General features: G+C 36.6%; 2 protein-coding genes across 2 annotated transcripts; one reads left to right on the top strand and one right to left on the bottom strand.

Moving 5' to 3' along the window:
• The first annotated feature begins 6054 nt into the window (after window positions 1-6054).
• Window positions 6055-8920, top strand: LOC141335987 (caspase b-like). The gene is made up of 7 exons (XM_073841498.1): window positions 6055-6319; window positions 6419-6564; window positions 7189-7362; window positions 7766-8018; window positions 8177-8284; window positions 8582-8691; window positions 8809-8920. The coding sequence occupies exons 1-7, from the start codon at window positions 6055-6057 to the stop codon at window positions 8917-8919; spliced, it is 1167 nt and encodes a 388-aa protein (XP_073697599.1). The 3' UTR covers window position 8920.
• A 688-nt stretch (window positions 8921-9608) lies between these two features.
• Window positions 9609-15537, bottom strand: LOC141335980 (protein NLRC3-like). The gene is made up of 6 exons (XM_073841488.1): window positions 15412-15537; window positions 13055-14932; window positions 12678-12851; window positions 11657-11830; window positions 11377-11423; window positions 9609-10168 (listed from the first exon to the last, which is right to left on the bottom strand). Exons 1-6 carry the CDS (start codon window positions 15531-15533, stop codon window positions 9615-9617), a joined length of 2949 nt encoding a protein of 982 aa, XP_073697589.1. The 5' UTR covers window positions 15534-15537; the 3' UTR covers window positions 9609-9614.
• Window positions 15538-16192: the final 655 nt, after the last annotated feature.

Genomic DNA, 16192 nt, shown 5'->3' with positions numbered 1-16192 from the left:
ATATATATATATATATATATATATATATATATATATATATATATATATATAAATATAAACTATGCAGTATATAAAAAGTGTTTCTGTTGCTCATGAAACGTTTCTAAAACATCTATATTTCATTTATTTCATCTGTGATAGAGTATGCAAACACCGCGTGAGCATCATTACTGAGAGCAGAAATTCTCTGAATATACGTGTCCATTTTTAACTCTGTCCCTGACTGCAACCGGCTGATTTGTTGACTGCCATCTGTAGCCGTGGTTTAAGTCGAACACACCTATTGACTGCATTTTTTGTTGTTAGTCAAAACTTAAAGGGGTCATGCCATAAGAAACATAGGCTACGCCCACTGGCATTCAGCTGCTAATGACAAACACACGTACATCTGCAAGACTGTTACAGATCATTTAAACTGAAAAGCATCTGCTGTGTACAAACATCTGACAGACAGTTGTAAGATATCAGTTTTACATGCATTCTAAATCATAAACATCTTAAAGACATCTAATAGATGTTAATTTGACATCTAGGAAAGGTCCTAGACTTATTGCAGATAAGCAAGCAATCTAAATAATAAGTCTTGCCGATGTGAAATAGAAACATTCACAAAGAAACATTTGTTACAAGATTAAGTAGTACTTCGTTTAAATATCACTCAAATCATCTCATCATCTTTGATAACATTCTGCAAATAAAATTCACTTGGATGTGTTACAAGAGTTCAAAAGATTTCCGTTGTTACTACAAACTGCCCCATAGATGAAATGAGAGGTAATTTTATGAAAGAAGTCCATTTTTGAACTGTGAGCAATTTAAACTACACACACACACACACACACACACACACACACACACACACACACACACACACACACATGTTGAGTTTACATGTTTTATGGGGACATTCCATAGGCGTAATGGTTTTTATACTGTACAAACCGTACTTTCTATCGCCCTTCACCTACCCTACACCTAAACCTAGCCCTCACAGGAGATTGTGCACACTTTTACTTCCTCAAAAAAACTCATTGTGCATGATTTATAAGCCTGTTTCTGTCACGGGTGAATAAGGACGAGATCTGGGTCGTAAGAAACGTAAGACGTTTCAGTACGTTCTTACGTAAACGTAAGAAACAAGAACACAAAATGAACAAAACAGGGAACACGGTCTAAGGCCAGGAATCAGGAACACAAATCATACAGACAAAACAAAAGACAATGCAGCCATGAAACAGGAGTGAAAAGTGAGAGTTCTTATAGTCCAGATGATTGTGAACAGATGTGAGTGTAATCAGTGCTAATGACAAGACAGATGTGAACGATCAGGGGAGTGCAGTGCAAGGGGAACAGCGACCTCAGGTGGCTGAGGGAACACAGTCCAGAGTCATGACAGTTTCCTCATGGGGACCTGAGAAATGTCCCCACAAGGTCAAAATCTACTGGTATTCCTATCCTTGTGGGGACATTTGGTCCCCACAACGTGATGAATACCAGGTACACACACACATTCACACACACACACACACACACACACACACACACACAAACACACACACACACACACACACACACACACACACACAACCACACACACATACAGAAGGTAGAAATTATATTTCTTTTACTAGTAGGTGTACTAGAGTAGAAAACTAACAGACCCAACAGATTCTGTGTAATTGAATCATTAATTGAAAAGGACATGTTCAAATGAATAGCAGTGTGGAGTTCAGTCAGAGAGCGAAAAACTATTCTGTGAAAAATCTGTTGGCAAACAAGTTCCTCTTATTTAAGGATGAAGGCAGCAGATGTTGTACTGTGCATTTCTCTCTGAAAATCTCTGTAAAATGGTTGTTACAGACATTGTGCAGAAGAACAGCGTACTTTGATTAAAAAGTTGATAAGAGAGGACAAAACATATTGACATCTAGGCTGCTCAGCTAAAATGAAATCAAATGCTTTGAAATGGCAACCAAAACCAAAAAGGCATGGAAGAAAACTAAAAGCTACCGTTGGATTAGATCGAAGAATAGCCAAAATGGCAAAGACTCAGCCAATGATCAGCTGCAGGGTGATCAAAGAAAGTCTTAATTTACCTGTGAGTACTGTAACAATTAGAAGACGCCTATGTGAAGCCAAGCTATCGGCAAGAGGCCTCGGCAAAGGTGCTCATCTGGCACCTGGCGCTAATTTCCTTACTTATATGACAAACCCTGTATAACTGGCAGCATTCCTCCAGTTTTTACTCAGACTGCATGATGGCGGGCCACTTCAAGGTGACTGAAACCCTGCGACAGGAGGTTGTCCATTTGAAGAACAAATGTGACCTTGGACCACTAAACCAGTCTTAAGTCGCTGGGGTATATTTATAGCAATAGCCAAAAATACATTGCATGGTTCAAAATTTTTCATATTATGCCAAAAATCATTAGGAAATTAAGTAAAGATCATGTTCGATGAAGATTTTTTTGTAAAATTCCTACTGTAAATATATCAAAATGTAATTTTTGATTAGTAAAATGCATTGTTAAGAACTTAATTTGGACAACTTTAAAGGTGATTTTCTCAGTATTTTGATTTTTTTGCACCCTCAGATTCCAGATTTCCAAATAGACGTATCTCGGCCTATTGTCCTATCCTAACAAACCATACATCAAATGAAAGCTTATTTATTGAGCTTTCATATGATGTACACAACTCAATTTTGTAAAATGTAACCTTATGACCCATTCAGCTACCGCAAGAGAAGCTGGCCATTCTAAATCTAAATATTCTTAATTATTGCAGCTTTACAGTGAAAGCTGCAAAAGGCTGGTTGTTCACGTAAGACAAAGTCCCATTGTTAAAATAAGGACAGGTGCTGAAGATGTTACAATTTGCCAAAGAACACGTTGACTGGCCTAAAGAGAAACGGCTCAATATTTTGTGGATTGATGAAAGCAAGATTGTTCTTTTTGGTTTTAGGAGCCACAAAGAGATTGTCATGTGACCCCCAAACGCTGCATTCAAGCCACAGTACACTGTGAACACAGTGAAGCATAGTGGCACAAGCATCATGAATTCTCATACTATGGTGCTGGGTATGGTGCAATGTATATCTTGGTAGACTGGCTTGCTGTAAAAAGCATTGAATTTGTTCCATTTAAGTGTGGCAGTTTAGACAAAGTCATTAAAAAGTGTATTTTTGAAATAGCTTCCTCACATCAAATCTAAACAATACACTGTAAAAGGTTTTCACCAGTTTCAACTTAAAAACTTAAGTTTAACAGCTGCCTTAAAATTTCATTTAAAAAGTCATTTAAAAGTCATTTAAACTGACAAGTTATATCAACTCATTTTTATTGTAATAAGTTAAAATGACTTGTATTGTTAAGCTGATTTAACTTAAAAACTTAAGGCAGCTGCTGAACTTAGGTTTTTAAGTTGAATCTGGTGAAAACTTTTTACTGTGTATGACACACGATAGACTTCGGTTTGTTTGTTACCTAAGCACTTCACACGTCAACGTTACTGCCATTTTGATCGGAGGCTGTTAAAACATCAAAATACACTGTTCCACTATTGAAATGTCAAGCACTGTAAAGTAAAAATCTCAAATAGCAGCTGATTTTTGATGACTGCATGGTTAAATTAAGAATAAGTTCTGAGCTTACCACAACATGCAGCCGTTTAAATATCTGAAATGGCGTCTCTTCTTTTCCTCCTTCTTTGTTTATTTTCGTTTCGTCACCTGTTTAAACAGGTAGGTCGTGTTTTCCTTTAACTACATTCATATAATAAAAAAACAGTACTCCCTCTTGTGGCACAGAGCCTAATCAAATTCTCAGAGAAAGTGGGCTTTGTAGCTGCTTTTTAAGTGTTTACCTCACATAGAAAGCCATAAACATTTAATGGCTTAATGAATTAAGACAGTGGTCTTAAAAGACCAAATTTGATCTATAGTTCATTAAAATGTACTATATGTAGTGTTTTCCTCCCTTACTGCAAAATGCTTAATGTGGCATAGCTAATGAATGAGTGAATATAAAAATATATGAATTCATTTAAAAAGGAACACAAGTGATGTGACTTGCAGAAGAGCAGGTGTCTGCGTATGCATATACAATTAAGTCTTAAAGGAGTTTTGCTGCTGATGTTGTACCAAATTCTGACCCTCTTCCAGATTATTACCCCCTTAATATTAGTAGGTTTAGGTGTGTGGTAACAGGATTCACTGCATTTTCTGCCGTCATCTAAAAATGTGCACATCATGTAAAACAGAGTTAAACAATCTGTGTGATTGAAACCCACTATAAATATACTTATACCTAACAATAAGGGTCACATGACAAGAACCAACAAATGAAAAACTAGATACATAACTAGAACAACCAAAGAGAACATGACACATTGAACAGAAGAACCAATAGCAGGAATACATGATAGAAAGGGAAGCAAGACACACAGCAAAAAGGCCAGAGTTAAATTAACTCTCCAGGGAGTTTATATGATTCCACTCTAAAAAGTGTCAAGTGTTAAAATCAGAGAGTTAAATTAACACTGAAGCAGAGTTAAAGTTAATGAGATAATTAGTGATTAACGAAGTGATGATTGATCATTATTGGAGACACCTGATGTTAACAAGCAGAATCGCCAAAGGAGAAAACCACATTTTTTAAGCAACCATTGTAGTGGTCAGTGTTTGCATTAGTTGGGCTCTTGACCCTTATATCATTAACATTAGATCTTGTTGGGCTGCTTTATTTGAGGAATAACAACCAGGCAAGGCAAGCCAAGACCACAAGTCATCAGGGGGTGATGGTTATGTTTTAATGTAATCATTGCTTGATCTGAATCATTGAACTCAATTTAGAATCAAGTCTCTGAGTTATTTTCCATTAAAGGATCTGTAACTCGGAGATAAGCTTCTAAAAGAGTTCAGTCTATTAACTGTTATATATATTTAGTCTCATGAGTCCACAACAAACAAATCTCTCCATCTTTCTTTAAAATATATTCTGGAAGAATTTCTCTTAAGTCAAAATAGGGTTGTTTAGACAAACACACACATCAAGAACCAGTGTATGAATCTCAGGAACGGTGACAAACGACGTGTTCAGATAAACAGATCAACTCTGAACTCTCATAATTTATCCATGCCGCAATGCATGATGGGAGTCATAGATGAGTCCTGATTGGCTACAATACTATTTTTGATGGTCACCGTTGTTGTGGTTCTCACACTGATTCTTCATGTCTGTGTGTCTTAACTAGTTTATTTTCTTTTTGTATAGACTTTGATCAAAATACTTTTTTTTTTTTTTTACATATCTGTCTGATTAAAGATGTGGTTCTCATTCATTGAGTCTATGTAACCAGTGATAAAAACCATAGTCTAATATTTCACAAAGAATTATTGAAAACCTGGTTGCCTTTTGTCTGGCTGTTATAACACTGCTACAGCAGGCAAACAAGATGAGATTTTACAAATGTTAAGTTCAAGAGCCCAACTAATGCAAACACTGACCACTGTAATGGTTTCTTAAAAAATGTGATTTTCTCCTTTGGTGATTGTGCTTGTTAACATCAGGTGTCTTCAATAATGATCAATCATAACTTAATTAATCACTAATTCTCTCATTGACTTTAACTCTGCTTCAGTGTTAATTTAACTCTCTGATTTTAACACTTAACACTTTTGAGAGTGGACTCATATAAACTCCCTGGAGAGTTAATTTAACTCTGGCCTTTTTGCTGTGCACTAACAGCATGAGCTAAACTACAAAATAAAGACATGAAAACATGAACCCAAAAACAAAAGGTTGAATTAACTTCAAACTTAACTGTGAATTAAATTCATTATAAACCATGTTTGTATTAGCTTTGTTTTATAAAAGATATAAACATGATATATGATTAACTAGATAAAGGAATGATATGCTTATTTTCAACTTCAAAAGGAAATCAGTGAAACTCGTGTGGTAAGCATTTCAACCACATGTGAATCGTTTTAAAAGAACTACTTTGAGAGCACAGTCAAGACTGTTTTGATGTTTTTTTTTCTAGTGACACAAAATGGACACCAAAAGAGTGATGACTGAGGCACTTGAGGATCTTGTGGATAAAGAGCTCAAACAGTTCATCTGGCAGAAGTGCAATGGGGTCAAACCAGGCACTGCCCCGATTTCTCGCGCAAAGCTTCAGACTTCTGATCGTGAGGATGTGGTGGACTGCATGGTAAAGCAGTATCCCGATGACGCTGGGGAGATCGCAGTCCAAGCGTTGCGCAACATGAGACAAAATGAGCTTGCACAGCGCCTTGAATTAAAACTTAAGGAAGGTATAATTTTTTTATTGCTGTAAAAAATAAAGTAATATATACACATAAAATGGAGTTTTGAATATATATTTGAGATGTAAATATATTATGTGTTTTCAGTTCAGCAGCCTGTGCAGGAGGAACGGAGAAATGATGATGAGTCTATGGAGCTGCAGCCCATCCAGTCTGACTGGCACAGGCCATACAGCATTACTGCATGCAGTCAACTATTTAAACACAAACTTCTTACGGAAGAGAAAAATGATGCAAGTATCTCGGTTCTTTTGTAAAAGCAATACATTGAGGAGTAGTCAGTCCTGCTTTTGGAAGGCTGTCCTCTTGCAGTGAATTAACACATTAATATTAAACTGTTTTCCAACGTTAACTTTAAAGAACATGTTAAGAATTTTTTATGTTGATCAGTGTTTCCTGACCCCTCTAAGATGAATCGTTTTGATGTATTAAGCGCAGTGGATGCATGCTGTTTTGTTTCTACTTTCTGCTTATCAATGAATCCGGAAATCAGGATTACACAAACCACACTGATAATAATCAGAAATCTTTTTTTCGAGCAGCACATCAGCATATTAGGATCATGTGATACTGAAGCCTGAGTAATGATACTGAAACAATTTAGCTTTGATCACAGCAATAAATTACATTTTACAATATATTGACATAGATAACGGCTGTTTGAAAGTGTAATAATATTTCACAATTTTAGTGTATCTTTTATATATTTTTTACTAACCCCAAACTTTTGAACCGTAGAGTATAAAGCACGTGAATATATGTAATATTGGAGAGATGTGCAAAACTCAAATGATTTCATAGCATTTTATGTAGATTGGTCATCTTGCATGTGGTTTCATTCTGAAGTTTTTTCATAGGTTTATTTACCAATAGGAACATCTCACAGGAAGGGCTCAGCTCTGCTAATCAATAACATAAAATGTGACTACATAACGGACAGAAAAGGGGCAGAGATCGACCAGGCAAACATGGAGTGGCTGCTGACAGCTTTGGGTTACAGTGTTGAGAAACACACAAATCTCTCTGGAAATGTGCGTAAAACAAAAGTCTGGCTTCATTAATCAATACTGTCTATGTAGAGCTAGTAGATTTCTAGTGTGGAAATAGAAATGTAGACAGATATTTACATTTACATTTAGCAAACGCTTTTATCCAAAGCGACTTACAAAAGAGGACAATGGAAGCAATCAAAATCAACAAAAGAGCAATAACATGCAAGTCACAGTTAGCCTAACGCAGTACATGTAGCAAGCTTTTTTATATATATTATATAATAAATAAAAAGGCCTTTTTTGATTTTTCCTTGAAGAGGGAAGATAGAGTTGTTGTTTTTTTCTAATCTAGAAATCTCCTCTAAATATACTATATATTTTCGACCATGCATTTCTTTTAAACATAGTTTTTTTTGTTTGTTTGTTTGTTTGTTTTTCACAGGCATTAAATACAGCAGTCAAGAACTTCTCTAAACGTTATGAACATCAAAACTCGGACAGCACCTTTGTGGTTATCATGTCTCATGGTGACAGATTTAACAACAAAGATGCCATTTTAGGTGTCCATTATGATGATCGGAAGAAGCCCAATGATATCTTCTTTGTGGAGGACATCTTCTCTCATTTGAACACAGTCAGTTGTCCTGCTCTGATTGAAAAACCAAAGGTTATTCTCATTCACTCCTGCAGAGGAGGTACAGTTTGACAATAACATTTTTATTGCATTGCCATTTCTCATTCCTCTTTGTATTTCCAAGTTACTGTTTCCTAATTCATTCACCTTGCATGATGCAATATTGTAAAGTACAGTTCGTGAAAATATCCAACATTGAAATAAAGCATTTGTGTCCAGGTGAGGATGGAGGTGTGTATGTTCGTGACAGTGCGTTTGAATCAGACTCCTGGGTTCACAAGGAGAAAGACTTTGTTTGCTTTACAGTATGTCTAGCCTCCCTGGTGAGTCCTCAACAAAAAACATTAATTGCTGAAATGAGACTGATTTGTAGCTCACACCCGTTCATTTTGGTCACTAGGTCAAGTAGAAGCAATTTTTTTTTTAAACTTAGTTTTCCTTTAGTTAAATACATTATTTTAAGGTTGATTCACTCTCTGAAGAAGAAACTGCCACGGTTAACTGTTGAAACTCAAATGTTTTATGAAACATCATTCAAAACAGCCAATGTTCTTTCTTAATGAGCAAAGATTCAACGGTTGCTTTGTATTTATTGTATGACTTAACAATGAATTATCTCCACAGATGTCTGTGCGTACAGGAATCCGGACAATGGAAGTTTTTTCATCAATTATATAGTTGATACATTTAGTACAAGCGCTCATAAATATGACATAATGGAGTTGTTCAGGAAGGTAAGTTGTTTTGCTTTATTCCAGCTAAAAGTCAAAACAATGTCTTTCATTTTATTCACCCCAAGTGTATTTCCAGTTAAAATATCTTTTCACATCCAAATATTATCTTTTTTGTAGATCGCCTCACGCATGGAGAAAGACCGACATTTCAGAAACAAGCAGAAACTATTGCCGTGTATTGAAAGGACGACCCTTGTGAAGAAATTTTACCTGTTTCCTGGACTCTAATGATGTAAAGTCAGTTTAGAGGAAGAACAGTACAGGAGAAAAAGGTAAAAACTATATAAAAACATAATTCCTCAGTTGAGTAATCACAGTAAATTAAGAGAATTCTTATATTTCAAGTTTTCTGAAATGTTGTTTAAACATGCAGAAGAGGCATTATCTAACTAAATATGCACACATTTACATACATTTCGTAATAATACAGAACAGAACAGTCTAAAACGTTGAATAAAGTCAGGTTCAAAATGCAGTGCATATAGGAAAAATAAATATTTTGAGAAAACAACCTCTACAGATTTGAGGGTTTAAAGGATTCTTCATAGCAATGCATGTTACTCCAAGGGAGCAACCATACATCTGTGTTGATTTATTTTCTTTCTTTTATAATCATTCATTTATAATCATTTAATCATTTTATTAGTCCTTTCATTTAAAATAATCATTTGAACCAGTCATTTAATTGATTTATTCATTGATTACTCATTTACACTGTATTTTATATTCTTTTTGCATTGTTTATTTAGTCTTATGATGTGGGTTTCAAGGGATATTTGTCCTTGTCATGAGTAAAAGATCAAAGAATGTATCTGTTTCAGGGTTTTTAACAATTTCCATTGTTATTATTTTGTGGTATAATAATAAAAAAATAATTTTGTGGGCTGGTCAAATGCTTTAGTGGACTACTTGTTTGTGATGTCTCAGTTGTTTCTCACAGTGAATTGTTTAATCTGACACAGAGACACTGAAGAATCAGCATAAACTGCAAAACCAGCATAGAGGGGTTCAGTGAATGTGGTGTTGAATGTGTGTAAGTGTGTGAGTGTGTGTGTGTCAGAGACACTGTAAAAGGACAGAGTGCCGGATGACACGTCCAGATAAACTCCTACTCTATTAGAGGATAAAGGGAAGGGTATATTATTGCTCACATTTTTGTGCCAGATAGTGAATTCATTAGCACAACAGTACAGACTCCAGGATTTGTCATTGTATCCAAACCAGCAATCACTCACTCCTTTCCTCCTGATGCCTTTATATGACACTACTATTTCAGCGCCCTTCCCACTCCATTCAGCCTCCCAGTAACAGCGTCCAGTCAGAGTCTCTTCACACAGAACCTGCTCACAGGCATCGAATCTCTCTGGATGATCAGGATACGGCTGTGGCTCTGTCACATGTATGATCTTCCTCTTCTCATCAGACAACACGAGTTGAGTGTTTATGGTGCTTGGATCCAGTGTGAGATTACAGGCATCTGAAAACAACAAGAGAGATAGACCAAGGACATATTTAGAAGTCTGTGTAGGTGTGTGTGTACTTTAAATATACTTGAGAGTGCCAAATGTCCTAACTTGTATAGGGAAATATTATGACAGTTAACTAGTGAGGACATTTTACTTGTCCTTACCAATTAAGATGGCTCATAAATTAGCCAAAACACATTTTACTTAAAGGGGTGATGAACTAAATAACCAAAATTCCCTTTATCTTTTGACATATAATAGGTCATTGTCCTATAAAAACCATCCTGTAAGTTTCGGAAGTCAAATCATTGTTGTAAGTCTAAAAACAGCTTATACTGAAGGCAGTCTGCCAAAATGGCAGTTTTTTAAAAGTTTTACTCTATGATGTAATAGTGTAGATAAGCACCGCTTCAGCAGAAGAAGATCGACATTGCTGCCTGTTTAGCCCCGCCCACTGATTCACACATTTTTACCAGAAAGGCAAACATACAGGTCTACACAGAAACCAAACAATAAAGATGGCTCTGAAAACAACAAACTGTCTTTGCATTGCCTTCCTTCTGGTCCCAACATTAGGAAAGGGTGGATGAACTTTATTTTTAATGACGTTTACAATTAACCATAGTGTCAGCGACGCAACTCTCATTCCCTTATGTCAGGGAACCAATGTTACGTCAGTAACAGAAGTGACACAATTTGACATCCAAACTAAAAGACGAAAAGTGTGAGAAACTGTTTTCATTACATGGTCACTATTGCTTTGTTTCTACTTACAGATCGTTTGATATGTACGGAGTTATTTATGTGTTTTAAACCTAAAAACACAACAACTATGAGGAATGAGTATACACTGTTGGCCAATCATAACAGTGGACATTTACTTCTGAGTCTGCCAGGCCTTTTCAAAGAGAGCGTTCGGCAGAGGGGGTTAAAACAGGGCAGAAAATAGCCTACTACTTATGAATGATGATGTTTTTTGATGAAAAAATCTTGATAGCATTATAAGTAGACCTCAGAGAGCAGTACAAAATAAAATAAAAAAACGAATTCAATTCATGACCTCTTTCAAATCTAGTGTTTTGCCCATGTTTCTGTGGCACTGGGGTAGGGATTGGGTTAGGCTGTAAAAAAATATCATGAACCCGTTTTAAAATCAACTTCTATGCAATGTACTTAATAATACAGTCAAACAAATGTGTGTGTCAGAGAAAAAACCTACATTTTTTCAGTCCTGGTCTGATTCTGAAATGTTCTCCATTATCCACACTAAAAAGAGACAAATAGAATCTATGACAAATGATTGATTCTTAAAAGTCTAATAAAAAATAGCTACAGAACACCACAGACACAAAAAGCTAAAAAAAAAAAAAAAAAAAAAAAAAAAAAAAGTCCCAGCACGGCATCAGATGGGTTTTCCCAGATCACATTACATACTAACACACAACACTGATTATCAGTATTAGTGTTCTTGTGTAAAACCGTGTTGCTGCCTCACATACTTGAGTATCTGCAGTTTATAGTTTGGATCCTCCAGTTTGTGGTTGAGCAGCTGCACTCCTGATGGTCCTGGGTGATTGTAGCTCAGATCCAGCTCTCTCAGGTGTGAGGGGTTTGAACTCAGAGCTGAAGACAAATAACCACAGCCTTCCTCTGTCACCATACAGCCAGACAACCTATAGATGGATACATAATGCACACACACACACACACACACACACAAATGTGTCAGATAATCTAAAAAACAGGAAACCGAATAAGACATTAAGGGCCCTTCCACACAAAGCCAGAGCTTTCCCTATCCATTTTTTTCCCCTCATTCTAAATATCTGCGTACACACAAAACGATTAAAAACAACTCAAACTGATGTAGTATACATGCCAGACCAGTGAGTGGAACTGTAATTCTGCCACAGAGACACTACAAATAGAGAAACATGTCTCCATGTGGACGGGCCCTAAAAAGTAACAGTGAGAGAGAGAAAGAGAGCAGAGCCCCAAGAAGAGAGCTCCAGCAAAGAAAGGGAGAGCAAGGTAAAAAGTAGGGGCCGAGCAACAGTTACAATCTCATTTTATCCTTTCCTTGACCATGTGACTAAAACCCAAATGTGAGACATTCAAACTGACCAATCAGCAAATTACAGCTTCACCCTCTGTAAAGGTGTGACAATTAGCAGACCCCCGATGAGTACACATTTTGGCCTACAGGCCTTGATCACTATCAGCTCCTCTTTGTCTTCGGGAATGCCAAATGGCCCTGTTTGTTTTGAAGATATATTTGGGGCAGGAAAGCAGAAGTCTTTGATCATTTTCAACCTTACACTGCCAATGATTTCTATCAGCTATTACAACACTGTTGGTTATTAATTATCCATGTTTCAGTTGAGTTGACAGAGTTGTTCTCATAGATGCAATTGGTTGTTGCTGTTGGAACCATTGGAACCAGGAATGCCCTCTTTGAACAGTGTGTTAAATATAACAATTTTTAAACATTCATGGTATCCAATATCAAATCTTACTTACCTCAATATCTCCAGCTGACAGTTTGGACTCTTCAATCCATCAGAGAGCAGCTTTACTCCTGAGTCCTGCAGGTCATTGTTGTCCAGATTCAGCTCTCTCAGGACAGAGTTTGAGGATTGTAGAGCTGATGATACAATTTCACAATGCTGATCTGAGAGATTAGAGCCAGCAAAACTGAAAAAGAGAGAAATACGAAATTATAAAGCCATTTCTACAACTTTCATTTTTAAAAACATCAACAGAACATTCATTTTAGTTAACATGTATTCTAAAACTAAGCATATTATACTCACGTTAAATTATTTGACAACAGAAATAAAAATAGTAATTCTATTTAGAAAGGATTATTTACTGTTAATCATGGATTAAACACTCACATGGCTTTTTTACAGTTGCTCACAGCTGATATCAGTCGTCTTTTCCCCTCATCTGATGTGTTGTATTTCTTGAGGTCCAGCTCATCCAGCACCTCTTCTGACATCTGAAGCATGTAGGCGATTGTTGAGCAGTGAGAAGGGGAGAGTTTCTTCTCTGAGTGTTTGTGTGATTTCACAAACTCCTGAATCTCTCTGGACAGAGTCTGATCTTTCACTTCCAGCAGACAGAGGAACAGATTGATGGATCTTTCAGTGGAGAGTGTACGTCCATCTTTGATCTTCTCTTTAATGTACTGTGTGGTTTCTCTAATGCTCTCTGAACTGTTCTCTGTGTGTGTCAGTAGATCCTTTAAGAGTCTTTGATTTGACTCCAGTGAGACGCCAAGAAGGAACCGCAGGAACAGATCTAGATTTCCATTTGTACTCTTGAGGGCTTGATCTACTGCACCTTTAAGCAAAATTTGTACTGGAGCAAAATTCCTCAGTCCCTCCATAATTAAAGTTACATGAAAGTAAAACACATAGAAAGCAGCAAGGAACTCCTGAATGCTCAGATGAATGAAGCTGTAGACTTTCCTTTGATGAATCACAGATTCCTCCTTAAAGATCTCAGTGCAAATCCCAGAATACACTGAGGCGTCAGTGACTTCTATGCCGCTCTCAATCAGGTCCTCCTCATAGAACATTACATTGCCCTTCATCAGCTGTTTGAAAGCCACTCCAGCAAGTTTCACAATCACTTCTCTGTTGGACTGCAGGAGTTTCTCTGGATCTCTCTTTTCATACTTCTGGTTCCTCATGTTGATCTGAATCAGCAGGAAGTGGATGTACATTTCAGTCAGAGTTTGAGGGATTTCTGCACTCAGATCTTCTTCCAGGAGCTTTTGAAGCACAGTGGATGAGATCCAGCAGAAGACGGGGATGTGGCACATGATGTGGAGGCTTCTTGCTCTTCTGATGTGTGAGATGATTCTGCTGGCTTGATGCTGGTCACTGATTCTCTTCCTGAAATATTCCTCCTTCTGAGACTCATTGAATCCCTGAATTTCTGTCAGACGGTTGATGTATTTGGATGGGATCTGATTGGCTGCTGCTGGTCTGGAGGTGATCCAGATGAGAGCAGAGGGAAGCAGCTCTCCTTTCATGAGGTTTGACATCAACACACCCACTGATGAAGACTCAGTCACATCACAAACTTTCTGATCATCTGAAAACATCAGTGTGATTCTGCTTTCATCCAGACCATCAAAGATGAACACAACTTTACACTCCTCATAAATCTTTGAGTCCAGATCTTGAAGTTCAGGATGAAAGTCCAGCAGAAGTCTGTGAAGACTGTACTGATGATCTCGGATCAAGTTCAGCTCTCGAAATGGAAGCACAAACACAAAATCTACATCCTGATTGGCTTTTCCCTCGGCCCAATCCAGAATGAACTTCTGCACAGAGATGGTTTTTCCGATTCCAGCGATGCCTTTAGTAAAAATAGTCTTTATTTGTTTTTTCTCCTTACATCCTGGTTCAGGTGAGGCTTTAAAAATGTCATTTAAGTCAACTGGAGTGTCTTGAGAGTGTTTTGTTTTGGCTGTTTTCTCCATCTGTAAAACCTCATGTTCTTCATTCACTCCTTCACTCTCACCCTCTATGATGTAGAGCTGTGTATAGATCCTGTTCAGGGGTGTCTCATCTGGTTTGACTCCCTCAAATAAGCTTCTGTACTTGTTTTTCATGCTGATTTTGTGCTGGTCTTTGATTATCTGCAGGTCTCCATTCTCCAGTGCACTCTCTCCAGTCTCCAGTTTACGTGTCTGTAGGGATATTTCAGTGTTGTCCTGATTCATGTGTGTCTGATGGTGGAATTTAGAAGACAGCTCAGATCTGCAAAGCAAAAAAGACTGACTACCGTTAGAGTGTCATATATTTATATATATATATATATATATATATATATATATATATATATATATATATAGTTGATAGTCTTTTTGTCTTAAGCACTGGCTCCTGTCTTACTGTATAGCTTTAATGCACTGCAGAGTTACACTTACATTCATTAATATTCATTGCCATTATGTAAACAAGCACACAGGGGACATATTAAAAAAATACATATTTTGTAATCTGAAAAAGTAAGAAGTGCTTGCAAAACAATCAACAGATTTTTCATGAAACCTGCAAGGGACTTGGTTGTTTGAGAAGATCATTCCAAAAGTAAAGAACGGTGACTGTGGCAGAGAAACATGATTTTGTGCCTCTGTGATTGTGCGATGAAACAACATTCGCTCAAGCTTCTACAGTCCACTGTGAGTGACTTTGGAAAAGTATCTGCAAGATGGAAAAAATACCTAGAATTTTACCTGGGGTCAGAGGTCACTGTTCCTTTATTCAAGTCAGGAGGATCAGTCCTGGAGTGATCACTCTTTATAGACGCACAACTGGATCCAGCAGATGAACTCATTTCTCTGTTATGGAGACTCATTTTGGAGGCAGTGTCATCCTATTCACATTTTAAAAAAAAAAGAAAGAAGAAACTACTTAGAATACTGGACAAATGTGGTGATGGAATTGAAATCTTAAAACAATTAAAAATTAAAGTGATTTCTATATTTTATCCATTCAAATAGTGTGTAGTGTTGACAGCTTCATTAATTAAAATGAAAGTGTGTGAGATTGAACTAAGATGAGTGACAGCATTTTACTGATTATAAAGGGAGTTTGCAAATGTGAAATTGAATTTATACAACAGTTTTATACATTTTTGATTTTATACAAAAGTTAATATTAAGTGACTTACATTTTAGGAACATTTTGTCTGATTGTGCTTTATTTAGTCAACAAAAACAAAGTCACAGCTGAGCCGCTGCACATCTCCAAGCAAACACTGTGCTTTTTCATTTATGAATGAATCTGTAATTTTGAACAAATCTAGTAAATCAATAATTCAATGACCCATTCATTTGAACGAATCGATTGAATGATTTGCTGCCATCTTACTGTTGGTCCCAGTTTCATATTTAAGTTATTAATTTAAATCGCTAATCTATAGTTTATATATTCAAAACTTTATATTTAAAACATTATATCTCATAACATTGTTTTTATGAAATGCATTAATGTCACCTCTGAAACTTGTTTAAA

The sequence above is a fragment of the Garra rufa genome, chromosome 6, assembly GCF_049309525.1.
Source record: "Garra rufa chromosome 6, GarRuf1.0, whole genome shotgun sequence".
Classification (NCBI taxonomy): Eukaryota; Metazoa; Chordata; class Actinopteri; order Cypriniformes; family Cyprinidae; genus Garra; species Garra rufa.
The sequence above is the reverse complement of the archived record's forward strand: the minus strand, read 5'-3'. Positions and strand labels throughout refer to the sequence as shown.